At 41.9% G+C, this 13,073-nt stretch overlaps 1 protein-coding gene across 7 annotated transcripts in view; it reads left to right on the forward strand.

Moving 5' to 3' along the window:
* LOC116041221 (growth factor receptor-bound protein 10-like) overlaps positions 1–13,073 on the forward strand; it is a 90,529-nt gene that overhangs the window by 24,989 nt on the left and 52,467 nt on the right. For 4 of the 7 annotated variants that reach the window (XR_004102872.2, XM_031287100.2, XM_035993085.1 and 1 more), the window contains 6 exons: positions 3,910–4,066; positions 6,775–6,890; positions 9,488–9,562; positions 9,994–10,131; positions 10,483–10,593; positions 12,518–12,616. Coding sequence is in view for 6 of the 7 variants with exons in the window: in XM_031287100.2 (XP_031142960.1) it covers positions 3,910–4,066; positions 6,775–6,890; positions 9,488–9,562; positions 9,994–10,131; positions 10,483–10,593; positions 12,518–12,616 (696 nt within the window). In the remaining variant the exon portion in view is untranslated. The other 3 variants (XM_031287103.2, XM_031287104.2, XM_031287105.2) reach the window with 3 other exon arrangements.

The following is a 13,073-nucleotide window of genomic DNA, read 5'->3' on the forward strand; positions in this document are numbered from 1 at the left end:
AATATTTAATAAATATGCCAATTCACAAAGTATTTGAGTGTTATTAGTTTATGATAGAGTATTATTTCTATTATAGTGACTTTGATCAAGATTAGACCACATTTAATGGATACATTGTGCATAAATGTAGTTAATTGCAAAGGTTTTACTTTCTTTTTCTTGGCAATCTACATTCATAATGTACATGACATCATTTTTTTCTCCAGTTTTTATCAAATCATTTTTCATCACACACTATATTTCTTTGTATGCTTTACTATGTTTTCAATACTCCAAGTAGTAATTACTTGCCGTTAATTTTTCTGTAGTGCAGCAAATAAATTGCCATTTACAATTTTCCACATTATTGCTTTTTTTGCATCTAAGTTTTTATCATTTTTCTTCCAGGTTTGTTTTCCTGCTGTCAAACCACGTCAACCTCTAAATCCAGTCATTACATTACATTCATTTGTAAGTTTTATATTATCTTTTGCCACAATGGTTTGTAAATAATAAAACATTCCAGAATGCATTAAAAAGATAGTGGCCATCACTACCCCTGCACCCCCCTATCTATGAATGAATTAAGATTGTTTTTTACAATCAGTGGGTCGTATTACCGTGGAACAGATCTGCTCTGGCTTAAGACAACCAGTTTACTGCCTGTGTTAGCTTATGTGAGTGTGTGCATTTGGTGTGTGTGTGTGTGTGTGTGTGTGTGTGTGTGTGTGTGTGTTTACCTACAGCTTGATAGGTTTAGGGGCCCATAAACCTCTCGGTCAAGTGGGCCTGACCCTGGCGCAGATTATTGTGTTTGACCTCTGACCCCGTACACACTGTGCTTGTGTGTATGTGTTTGTTTATAGGCATGCAGGTGTCTGTCCATGACCCTTCAATCCAATATGCTATGGTTTGTGTGTGTGTTGCTATAAGCAGCATAGGAGACCAATAACCCTGTACGTTTCCACCCCTCACCCACCTCTCGTGGAGAGAAAAAGAGTGAAGTGGGGGAAGGGAAATCGGGGGGTCTTTAACTTGTTAGAAAGTTAAAGAACAAGTAAACGAACAAATGGAAACAGAAATAGAAAAATTAGAAAGAAAGGGGAGATTAAACCGAAGGAAAGTGAGCTTGTTATCTCCCTTTCTTTTACATGTAAGAGCCCAGAGTTATACCGCTCCCCAGATGGCTGCAAAGCTGCAGCATGAGACTGGAGGAAAAAGCCGAGCAGTGAAATTAAAAAAAACTGCCGGAGCTGGTTGTCATAGTTTACATTTTATCTTCCTCTTTTAAGTGTGTGTCTGTGTCTGTGTCTGTGTGTGTGTGTGTGTGTGTGTGTGTGTGTGTGTGTGTGTGTGTGTGTGTGTACGGCTCATAGTTCTCATGCACACTGTATTAGGGGCCAGCTGGGTTGGCCTGCACTCTACACATGCGCCTTATTATGACTCAGTATTGCATTACTGACATTCCTCCATAGCTCTTTTCTTTTTCTCTATTTCTTTCTTTCTCTCTCTCTCTCTCTCTCTCTTGGCAGGGCAGATTTGCTGAGCAACCACCTCTTCCCCCCAACCCCATCCCTACCCCTCCCTTGACCCCCCTCAGCAAAGCCCAAACGCCCGACACGTGATCCCTACAGCTTCATATCGAATCACCCCACCGTTTTTTTTTCAATTGCCTTCTTTGCAAACCTCGAAGCCGTGAGTGTGCGTTACACATGTTGCTCTGGTCCTAACACTCTCTCATAGTATTTCACATACTGCTGAAGAAGAGGATAGGAGGGAGGGGGTAGAAATTAAAACCGTCAGGCAGCTCAAAGCAAATGTCAGTGGATGCATAAGAATAAGGGATGTGTGTGTATGTTTTCAGTGATTGGCTTAGTAGTTTGAGCTGGTTTCCCTCTATCCGTGTGTGTGTGTGTGTGTGTGTGTGTGTGTGTGTGTGCGTGCGTGTGTGTGGAGTTATGGGCGTGTTTTAGAGAGAAAGACTATTACTTTTGGTGCGGCGCTATCGGTAAAAGGAGCTGATGGTGATCTTTTTTGGGAGGGATGAGAGGATTTGAACGTAGCCCTGAAGATAAGAGTGTAGAGTACGTGACAGGTAGCAGCTCACCTTTTAAAAATCCCACACTGGGTTAATCCAGTGTGAGGAGGAGGGGGAGGAGGAGGAAGGGGAGGAGGAGGAGGGAGGAGAAGAGCGGCGGCTCATACCACTCTTTGCAGCTCAGCCTTTATGCTGCCCAGCACGAGAAGAAGGAGCAGGCTGTCTCTCTTTTGCTCTGTCTCTCTTTCACTCTCGTCCTTCCTCTGTCACTTCCTCCCTCTCCCCCCTCTTCCCTCTTACCTCTCATTCTCCTTGCCAATCTGTCCCTCCCTCCCTCTCTTCCTGACTTCCTTCCCTCCCTCTCCTCCCCTCCTCCTCCTCCCACCCTTCCTCTCTCTCCCTCTCTCCCTCTGTCTCTCTGTGTCACTGGAAGGCGTCTCAGTGTGAAAATGCCATCCTGCTCTCCAGACTGTTGCCTATTTCAGGCTGTGGAGGTAAGAGACTTGTATGCGCGTTCCTTTCTTTTCCGGATGTCTGTCGGGAGCTGCGTGGGTGTACGTGTGTTTGCGGTTATCACTTTGCAGCGATGAGGACCTTTGCATTTTCCCACCGTCACTGTTTCTAAAACTTTTTTCAAGCAAAACTCATGCGTCATGAAATCACTTTTTTCGTACGGGGGCGTGAGGGAAGAGAGGAGGTCTTCTGGCTTTGCAGGGGCAGAGAGCGCTGTGACGTTGTTTCTGGTTGCATTTGGAGTCTCTATTTGCAACACTGTGCTGGGTTTTTTGTGTCATTTCTAGGCCGCCGTTGCTGTCGGTTTTTGGTGTTTTGTTTGTTTCTACTTTGTGGTGCCAATGTTCGACTTAATTTTCCATACCCTACTTCCAGACCTTACCCATCACCCTATTTGTGTCTTGTCTCATGTAATTTTCAACAGTTGTTCCCCGGTGGTTTTGTGTGACGTGCAGGGCAGCAGAATCCCTGCCGTGGACAGAAGATGTTAAGTATGTGGGTGTGTAAGGAGACACACACATACACGCGCGCACACACACACAATTTCCTTCTGATATATGGAAGATAATCTGAATCGTCTGTGTGGTTTTCAGGCACTTTCCAATGTTAATTTGCTCATATTTATGTGTTGCGCTGCATGTGGTAGCGAGCTCTCTGTGGCGTGGGTGAATCTGCTCATAATACAGTGGTGTGAAGCAGCTGGTCTGTGGTTATCTGTGCAGCAACACACTCAGAGAAGACAAAATTACACCCGGTTTAAATTTCACTTTGGGCACTTGGCTGATATGGTTCAAAATGGCGCAACAATGGGAGGTACTCGTGCTTTGAACTGTACCCGCTTGCTGCTCCCAGCGATGAAATTTTTAAGGACAAAATGCAAGATGTGTAAATACATCGTTTTATTTTACTGTCCAAGTGTGAATATTTGTTTTTTCTCCTTTTCCGATTGCAGATATTCTTGCATGTGACAGAAAACATGTTATTGTGGTTTGTGCGCGAGCAGGTTTACATGCATATCGGTGGATGTGAGTGAGTTTGGTTTAGCCGTGGAAAAAGAGTTGAACTGAGAGCACAGTGCTGGCCAACCTTTCCTGGACGTCATCCTTCTGCCTTTTTTTTAAGCGGTTCTCATGTTGGAGTGATAAAATCATATGAACAGGACTTTTTAAGAGTGGACTTGACAAAGCACCTGGGTATGGAGGTAAATGTAACCTCTAATCTGAAACATTCTCCCTTTTCTCTTGCGGATTCAAATACCCGAAAGTGGCTCAGGACACATCACGCCCTGTGACTCTTATTAGACTTTCTCCAGCCTGTCAAAACATGACCTTCACTGCTCTTGTATCCACATTCCCATTATTATTCCCATGTGTTTCCAGATAGTGAAGGTGTGGAGTGAGGATGGGGCCGGTAAAGTTTTGGAGATCCCAGCAGACATGACGGCCAGAGATGTGTGTCAGCTCCTGGTCTATAAGAGCCACTGTCTGGATGACAACGCCTGGAGTCTGGTGGAGCACCACCCCGTCCTTGGCCTCGGTAAGAATGTGTGTGTATGTATACTGTATATGGTGAGTGTGTGTGTGCACACAGGCATGGATTTGGCAGACTCTTGTGTCTATATTCATGCTCCTTTTGGCAAAAATGAACATCAATCTACTTTTGATACTACTTTGTGCCTCTCTGTATCTGGGTTGGTTATGTGCAGTAGTGTAGCAGTTTATGATAGGGTGATACAACAGCAGTCAGGCGACCCACCACTAATATGAGTCAAAATTTGTTACATTATCAATTATATTTTCCAAAAAGAGCCAACATTTTTGCTCTTTTTTCTGTAAAAGGCTATGTCGTTCAGTAGACAACTGTGATGCATACCAGGAAATATGTTATGTTTAAACCAGCCTTGAGAAAGTGTATAAAAGAAGGGTACAATTAATTATGGAGCATTTACCTTCCACTACATCCGTGTGTGTGTGTGGTTGGGAATACTCTCTTGTGTGTATGTTCACTTGAGCATGGCACCAGTGCTTGTATGCCTTCTATACGGCTCAGGGAGGGAGGTGTGTTGGTTGTAGGATTAAGCATTTTCCATGTTCCGCTTACATGCCTGTTCCCTCCCAATAATTAGCTCAGGGGAAGAGAAAAAACGAAAACATAAGACTCATGCTTTGCTTCTTCACTTTTGCAGTGTCTGCGTTTGAAGCTTTATTTATGTTTTCATTTTTTTTCTCCTGGGTCTGTCTTTGTCCTTGGTGAGAATTTCCTACTCTCGAGTCGTATTTTTAAAGTCAAAGGATTGCTTTGTGCTTTGCTGCTTGATCTGCGTTTCTGAAAAAGGTGCACTGGAGAGATGGAATGTGAGGTGAGGAGAGGGAGGAAGGGAAAAAGAGTGAGAGAGAGACGAAGAGAGAGAGAGCAAAAGAGAGAAAGAGAGGGAGAGATTAAGGGGGGGAGGGAGAGGCCTGGACTAAAGCGTCATACCCCAGCTGGAAGGAACCAATTGCGTTTCTCTGTCGGACGAGCCCCTACCCTTCCCAGCCAATGAATCTTTCCTTAACCCTCCACAAAAAAAATCCCCTGCTTGCAGCCAGCGTACACACACACACACACACACACACACACACACACACACACACACACTCAAAAAGAACTCAGACATTTACACCCTAAACTGTAGCCAGAATATTTTTTCAGCAAGAAAAATGTGTGTGTGTGTGTGTGTGTGTGTGTGTGTGTGTGTATTTTTTGTCTTAATTAAACAAGACTTTGTGAGTTAATCTGGAAGGCAGATTTAGTGCTAAATCCCGGTTGCTATCATATTGCGTGTGTGTGTGTGTGTGTGTGTGTGTGTCCATGCAGAACTGGACCATCCTGTCGCTATTTGTAAGCGGCCTCACTCTGAGATCATATACAATCAACTTCAAGAAAGAGGGCTGAACACACACACACACACACACACACACACACACACACACACACACAGTGCGTTTCACTATCTTTGTGGGGACCCGTCATTGACATAATGCATTCCCTATCCCCTTACCCTAACCTTAACCATCACAACTAAATGCCTAACCTTAACCCTTACCCTAACCCTAACCATAACCTAATTCTAACCCTAATCCTAAAACCAAGTCTTAACCCTCAAACAGCCCTTTAAAGTTGTGGGGTCCAACATTTTGGCCCCACAAAGCTGTCCTGACCCCACAAGTATACTGTATTCACGGTTTTTGGACCCCACGAATATAGTTACACATTCACACACACACACACACACACACACACACACACACACATACACATACACACACACACACACACACACACACACACACACACACACACACACACACACACACACACACACACACACACACACACAGAAAGAAAATAATTGTGCCTCTGTGGTGCACAGTGAGCAGGTTAGGCCTGTGTGAGCTCTTAATGTGTGGTTGTGTGTTTGTCTGTGGCTTGTACTTTGCTTATGGCTTCGCTGCTCTCAGCAATCAGCCTAAATACATGACATCATCTTCCTGCAATGCCCTCACCACCACCTCCTCCTCCTCCTTCTCCTCCCCCCTCTCCATGTCATATCACTTCTCCACCTTCACCTCCTCCCTCCCTGCCTCACAGTGCTTTTTCTTTTCACAGTCCCTCCTCATTTAACCTCTTATTCCCTTGCTCGTCTCTTAGTAACAGGCCATGTATTTGTATTGCTGTGTCATTGTATACAATAACAGTAGAACTGGTGATATGTTTGTGCTTAGTGTCAGTTATCACACAAGATGCAGTGTATAAGGCAAGTACTGCTAACTATAACTTTTACTATGAAATTACATCATGGAGATTTATGTGAGAAAAGGTGGTGCACTCTATTTTCACTGCTTAAAAGACTCATTCTTTCCAATTTATACCAATTGACAAGGACATCTCAGAATATACTTTCAATGTTAAAAAGAGAAGAGAAAAATGAAGGAAGGGAGAGGAAATGCATGCAGAAGAGCTGCTTGTTATGCTGCAGATCATACTTAAAAAAAAAAGAGAGAATGATAAAGAGTGGAACTCTAATTAGTGTCAATTATATTGTTAAAATGCCTTTTTGATTGAATAAATGATTTTTAACATATGAGTAAGCCCTAAAGCAGTTTACACTGATTTTAAGATGTCTGTGTTTGCCTCCAGTTACATCCTTGAGGAAAACATAACCCCGTTGAGGACTAACACTGTCCGTCTGTGTCCTCATACAGAAAGATGTCTGGAGGACCACGAGCTGGTGGTTCAGGTTCAAGCCTCCATGAGCAGCGACAGTAAATTCCTCTTCAGAAAGAACTATGCCAAATATGAATTCTTCAGGAACCCCCTGGTGAGTCTCTTGCATCCCTAAAAAGTCATTTCTGTGACTGATTCGGTTTAGCACGCATTCCCACACACCCACACACACAGCTGGGGTCCAGCCGATTTTTCAGCCTTGATATTTTGGGGTTGGAGCTGCTGATATTTAAAACCTTTAAATTTGGTTGTTTTAAGCCAAAAAAAAAAATCCTAGTGTCTCCAACGAAATATTTTTCAAGGTGGGCTGATAAACACTCTGTAGCACAGAAATATAATTTCCCCCTCAAAATGTTCATTGATAGTCACAACAATATGACGAGTCTACAGCAATACTAGCAGCTCTTTTAGGCTCTTTTTGGTACAAACGGTCCTTCCAGCTAAATGCTAATGTCATCATGCCAACATGCTCATGAACAACACTAAATGTCACTGCTAACATGCTGATGTTTAGCAGGGATAATGTTCACCATCTTAGTTCAGTGACTTAGCATGCTAACATGAGCTAAATAGCACTAAACACAAAATATAATATAATATATATATAAAATATGTCATTGGTTTGGCAAGTAAGTGGTAATAAACCAATGACTTAGTTATGACACTGCTACTGATATATAGTCACCATGTTGTATTTTTGTTGTAGGGACAGATCATGTCAAAAATATTTAAATCTTGTTTTTGACTTTTTATTTAACAGTAAATTATTATCCAACTGCAAAGCCCAAACAGCCACTATTCTTTCATATATATGTGTATGTATATGTGTATGTATATGTGTATATATATATGTGTGACACAAGGATAGACGAAACTAGTCAGAGAAGACCCACTGGAAGCGACCAAATCACGTAACATTGCCTCCGCCACTGCTCTCTCGTCATGGTGGGCTTGTCAATGCTCTCAAGCTAGCGAGTAGCTTGGTCTTTAGCAACTGTTGTGTAAATAAGCAATCTGCACTCCCACAATTTACGTGACATCGTGCCAAGCAGCACTTTGTTTTATTTGATATCCTTTGGATGCTGATAGCTGATGTTTAGCAGGCATGAGCTTTACCATGTTCAAAATCTGTTTGGTGTGTTAGCATGCTAACATTTGGTAATTAGCACAAAACACAAAGTACAGCTGAGGCTGATGGGAATGTTATCAGTTATGCAAGTATTTGGTTATAACTAAAGTATTGGATAAATATATAAAATATATCTAAAAATATTCAATGTTTATCATGCCTATTGCATCAAGCTCCATAGCCTACTGTAGTTACAGTATGTACACGGATCAATTCTACAATTTATTTAAAAAAATGTATACCTTGTCACGTCTGACAAATAATTTGTCATAGTTAATAAAAGCCCCTTATTGTCCCATAACAGCCTTTACACAATGCTCTCTTTGTGTCGTCTCTGAGTACATAACTGTTTGGTGGGTTAGCGAAGTCAGGGAAAAAAGAAAACTACCAGCCTAGCTTATTGTGTCCTCGCTTATAGCCTAGTACTGCAAAAGTTATTTATGACAATTCCAGCTCTGAAACAAAAATTAAGATGCTGGTCCAGCCTTGGCAATTCAACGATCAAACCGCATGGAGAGAGTGAGAGTTAACACCAAAACAAAAAATAGCTGATTTCTTAAGCAAAATGCCAATCCTCATTCCCCCAATATTACTGCAGAGGCAGCAATATTCTGATAGGTCGACAATTAATTTAACCCTTCACATTCCAACACAAACTGAATAGGCAGATTTAAAGGGTGTATTTTCTGAAAAACGTTTCGTTTAGATGTTGATTGTCAAATTATGAATTGATTAAAAAAAATACAACTGATGACTTTTTAAATATTTTTTAGAATATCTTAGGCCCTCTCTGAGGGCCCTGAGGGTTCCCCACTGGTTTACCCATTTCTGTCTTCTTCCTGGTGATGTCGAAGCTGAATGCTCATTCTACTTTTGCACTCTTTTGAATTTGTTTGGATAAGATTGCGAAAATATAAAATGTGAAGTTGTTCTTCATTTTAAGGACACAGACCTGCCTCTGTAATAGCCAGCGAGTCAGCGTTAGCCAGTTTGCGTGGCATCTTTAGCTGATGTGGACTCAGCATGGGGCTCTACTGTTGCATGCTCTGGCCGTGTATACGGTGACATTATTGCCATGGTGATTTAGGTGTGTGTCAGAGCCAGCAGGTGACCTCAGCTCTGTGGTAATGAGCACAGTAAAACATCAGAGTGCTGGCTGCGGCCTGTCAATCACGCTAAGAGTAGCGCTGCTGGCTAAAGGGGATTACATCAGCGGGTGAGATCATACTGCATCTACTCCCAGGTTGGAGTGCCCTCTCTCTCTCTCTCTCTCTCTCTCTCTCTCTCTCTCTCTCTCTCTCTCTCTCTCACACACACACACACTCAGCTACCTCTCTCGCCCCACCACTTTGTCTCTGAGTCTGTGCTCATCTCACACACACACACACAGAAAGAGAGGCGTATGCTGCATAAAGAAACACTACCCCACTCTGAGCTTGCATATGCAGTAAGTGGTTTCTAGTGCCTCTCTCTCTCTCTCTCTCTCTCTCTCTCTCTCTCTCTCTCTCTCTCTCTCTTCCCTCTCACTCATTGTCAGTCTCTCTGTGTGTTTTTCCATCCAGAACTTTTTTCCAGAGCAGATGGTGGCTTGGTGTCAGGAGTCTGAAGGCTCAATCTCTCCGTCACAGCTCTTACAGGTGAGGTGATGACTCAGTGAAGGGACACATTCATCTTGAATAGCACACATGTAATGACTTGATTCATTACCTAACCCTTAACTAAATTAATCCTAAATCTAATTATATTCCTAAACCTCCTTCCTAACTTTTAAGTAGCCACCCCGAAAAAGCGAAAGCAGGAAAATGCTCTCCCTAAAGAGGTTTTTTTTTCTTTTATCTTTGTTAGGACATCTGGTCGTCCAAAAATATGCATGCATGCACACACACAGTTCCTGAAATCTGCTAATTACATTCACCCACTGCCAGATTTTTGGGCGCATATACAAAAACCTGCCATATTATTCCACTGCGATCTCTAAACACAATGCTTTTTTTAAATGGTTTAAATGGTTTACAACATCTAGTTTTGAGGATGAAACACAATAGATGCTGTTTGTGTGTTTTTGCAGAACTTTCTGAACTCCAGCAGCTGTCCAGAGATCCAGGGCTATCTGTATGTGAAAGAGCCTGGGCGCAGGTCCTGGAAGAAACTCTACATGTTCCTGCGACGCTCCGGGCTCTACTACTCTACTAAAGGAACATCCAAGGTGATTCATTTCTGCTGTGTTGATTCTAAAACTGGTAGGAAGAAGATCAAATTGTTGATGATTGTGTAACCTTTCTTCTTTTTTTGTAAATTTTCATGTTTATCATTCTTGTTTGTGGTTGCAACATTACAGTTTTGATGTAGCCTCTAAGAAAACCTCAGCTTCTTGTTTTTTTATTGAACAAAACTTAAATCAAAAAAAGGGAGAAAAAAACCCAACTCAAATCTTAATTTAGCATTTTGCTAAAGCAAAATAAACCAAAACAAATGTTATAGTTTAAAGCAGTCTATAATGTTTTTCTCTATGTTGTTGCTGACATCCCTTTCCCTTTGTCTCCTCACAACTGAACAGGAGCCCCGACACCTGCAGCTACTGTCAGATCTGGAGGACAGTAACATCTTCACCATCATCACGGGAAGAAAGCTCCACAACGCTCCCGCAGACTACCAGTTCTGCATCAAGGTAACACACAAGAAAACACTGCAAACTGAGCAACTGAATTAATCTATCGCTAGAAATTCATGAATAACTAAATAATTCTACCAGGTTGGATGGGATCATTTTACTTTTTCTAGCACAAATTAGTAGTAATTAGTTTTCTATTTTTAGTGTGTAGTAATTTCCTCAAACCCCAGAAAAAGAAACTGTACCATAAAGCCACCCTATCAGAGGTAGATGAGGAGTGTGGCAGTGTGTCAGAGGACACAATGGTGAAAACCACCCAGTGGGGGTTCAAACACACACTAAGCACTGTGTGTCACACTCCAGGAGTAATCTGTGGTGGGTCACCTGCTGATCTGGGATAAGCCCAATGGGACAAACCAGGATGGTACAGGGAGTCTGCCGCGCCTTGCCGCCCCCTCACCTCTCTCTCTCTCGCTCTCTCTCTCTCTCTCTCACTCACTCACTCACTCACTCACTCACTCACTCTGTCTCTCTCTCTCTCTCTCTCTCACTCACTCACTCACTCACTCACACACACACACACACACACACACACACACACACACATAGCATGTCAGATGCTGTCAGCGGGGGGTGACAATGCAGGATTGGGTAAGGGATTTTACTTGGCAGCTGGGGGTGGCTGGATTGTTGCTATGGTGACATGAATTAATTTATCAGTAGGGTTTGCATCTAAGGAGCAGTCTGTCTAACGTCCTTGTTACCGATGGAGGGGGAAAGGAAAGAGTCGTTGCTGTGATACTGGCATAGTCCTTACTTGTAGGACTTTGATATATTGTTTTTTGCATAAATTAAATTCTAGAGGGCACAATAAAATGTAATTAATTGCCTGTTAGATGTGTCATCTGGTACCTGGAAAAGAAATGGCAAGCTGGTATTCAAAGACAAATAATGTCCTTGTCTGACTTTAGAAAACAGCTGTTAATATGAAGATGTGAGGGTTTTTTGGCCCAACTGATGTGTTCGGAGAATGTTGCCCCAACAAAGTTTAGACATTTTCTTTTTATTGTTATGAGGGCATCTAGACATTTTTATTTTTCAGTGTTGTTTTATGTACAGCTAGATTCTGAATTGAAGAGATTCCATTATTTGCCTCATAGCAAAGAATGGTAAAGCTTGAAAACAGACTCTTTTCACATTTTATGCCAGAGGAGTAAAGGAGGAAATTATTACAGTGACAGTTTGTTCTTTTTACAGCTTTCTTAGAAATAATGTAAGTGTACCGCACTTGTCAACACTGTATAGACTTTGGTGAGTATCACTGACTGGAAAAGGGAATGGTTTATAGGGTGTTATCGTATTAAAGTGGTCACTGTCAGCATGCCATTGGCCCTTTTGAAGTGAGGCTATCTAACATCTTTTAAAGTAGAAATAACACATTCGTCCTTTTATAAATTAAAAGCTGAATTGATAAGCAGTAAAATGCACCCTTGTTCAATTTAATACCCTCAGAGGTTTAGCAACTATAGCCTCACTTGGACTGGTATGACCAGTAGCTTATGGCGGTTAATGTTAGCTATCATTAAAAGTTAGCAACCTTGAGAGTGAGTATGCTAACTGTGTGACTGTCCCCTAGTTGTGTTACTGTTATACTCTATTACAGTGCTACTGTTTTATCTTTTAACATTATTCCATACATGTTACTTGTGGCAATAGTGGCCATTGTTTTTGTCAACCGCTGTATTGTATATGTAATGCATTTGATTGCATCATTGCAATCACTGAAGTACAAACCTGTGTTACAGAACCATTACAGTTTTCACACTGTTGCTTGGTATTGTAGTCTTGCCCTGCCATGTTACAGATTTGATGGTCTCTGTAGTCTGAAAACTGAAATGCCAGAATCCACAATAGAGGCCTTTCATGTTCATGATGAATATCTCATTCATTTAATGTCCCACTGTGTCTGTTTGGTTTACAGCCCAGCAAAGTGAGGAGCGACTGTAAGGAGCTTAAGATGCTGTGTGCTGAGGACGAACAGAGCAGGACCTGCTGGATGACTGCCTTCAGACTGCTTAAAGTACTTTCTTTACTTTCATATGTTCTTATTGTAGTTAAATCCAAGTATGTGAGTTCACAGAGGGTTGACAGATACTGCTAATTGGAACCCAAACCTAATAGTTACTTAGTAAATTCCCTTTTCTTGAAGTGTTAAAGGTCCCATATCGTGCTTATTGTTCAGGCTTATTTTACTTGTTTTTTAAGTTTCTACTAGAACATGTTAACATGCTTTAATGTTCCAAAAACATTATTTTTCTCATACTGTCTGTCTGAATATACCTGTATGTACCATCTGTGTGAAACACTCCGTTTAAGTGCCTGTCTCTTTAAGCTCCCCTCCAGAAAAAGTCCAATTTGCTGCGTTTCTGGGTCTTTCACAAATCTGCGTTCTCGGCGTATCTGCATAGTTTTGCAGCCGGGAAATGACTGTAATGGCACTTTCTACCTATATATAGTAGAGTTGTAACATCACAACC

The sequence above is a fragment of the Sander lucioperca genome, chromosome 16 (assembly GCF_008315115.2).
Source record: "Sander lucioperca isolate FBNREF2018 chromosome 16, SLUC_FBN_1.2, whole genome shotgun sequence".
NCBI classification, from domain to species: domain Eukaryota; kingdom Metazoa; phylum Chordata; class Actinopteri; order Perciformes; family Percidae; genus Sander; species Sander lucioperca.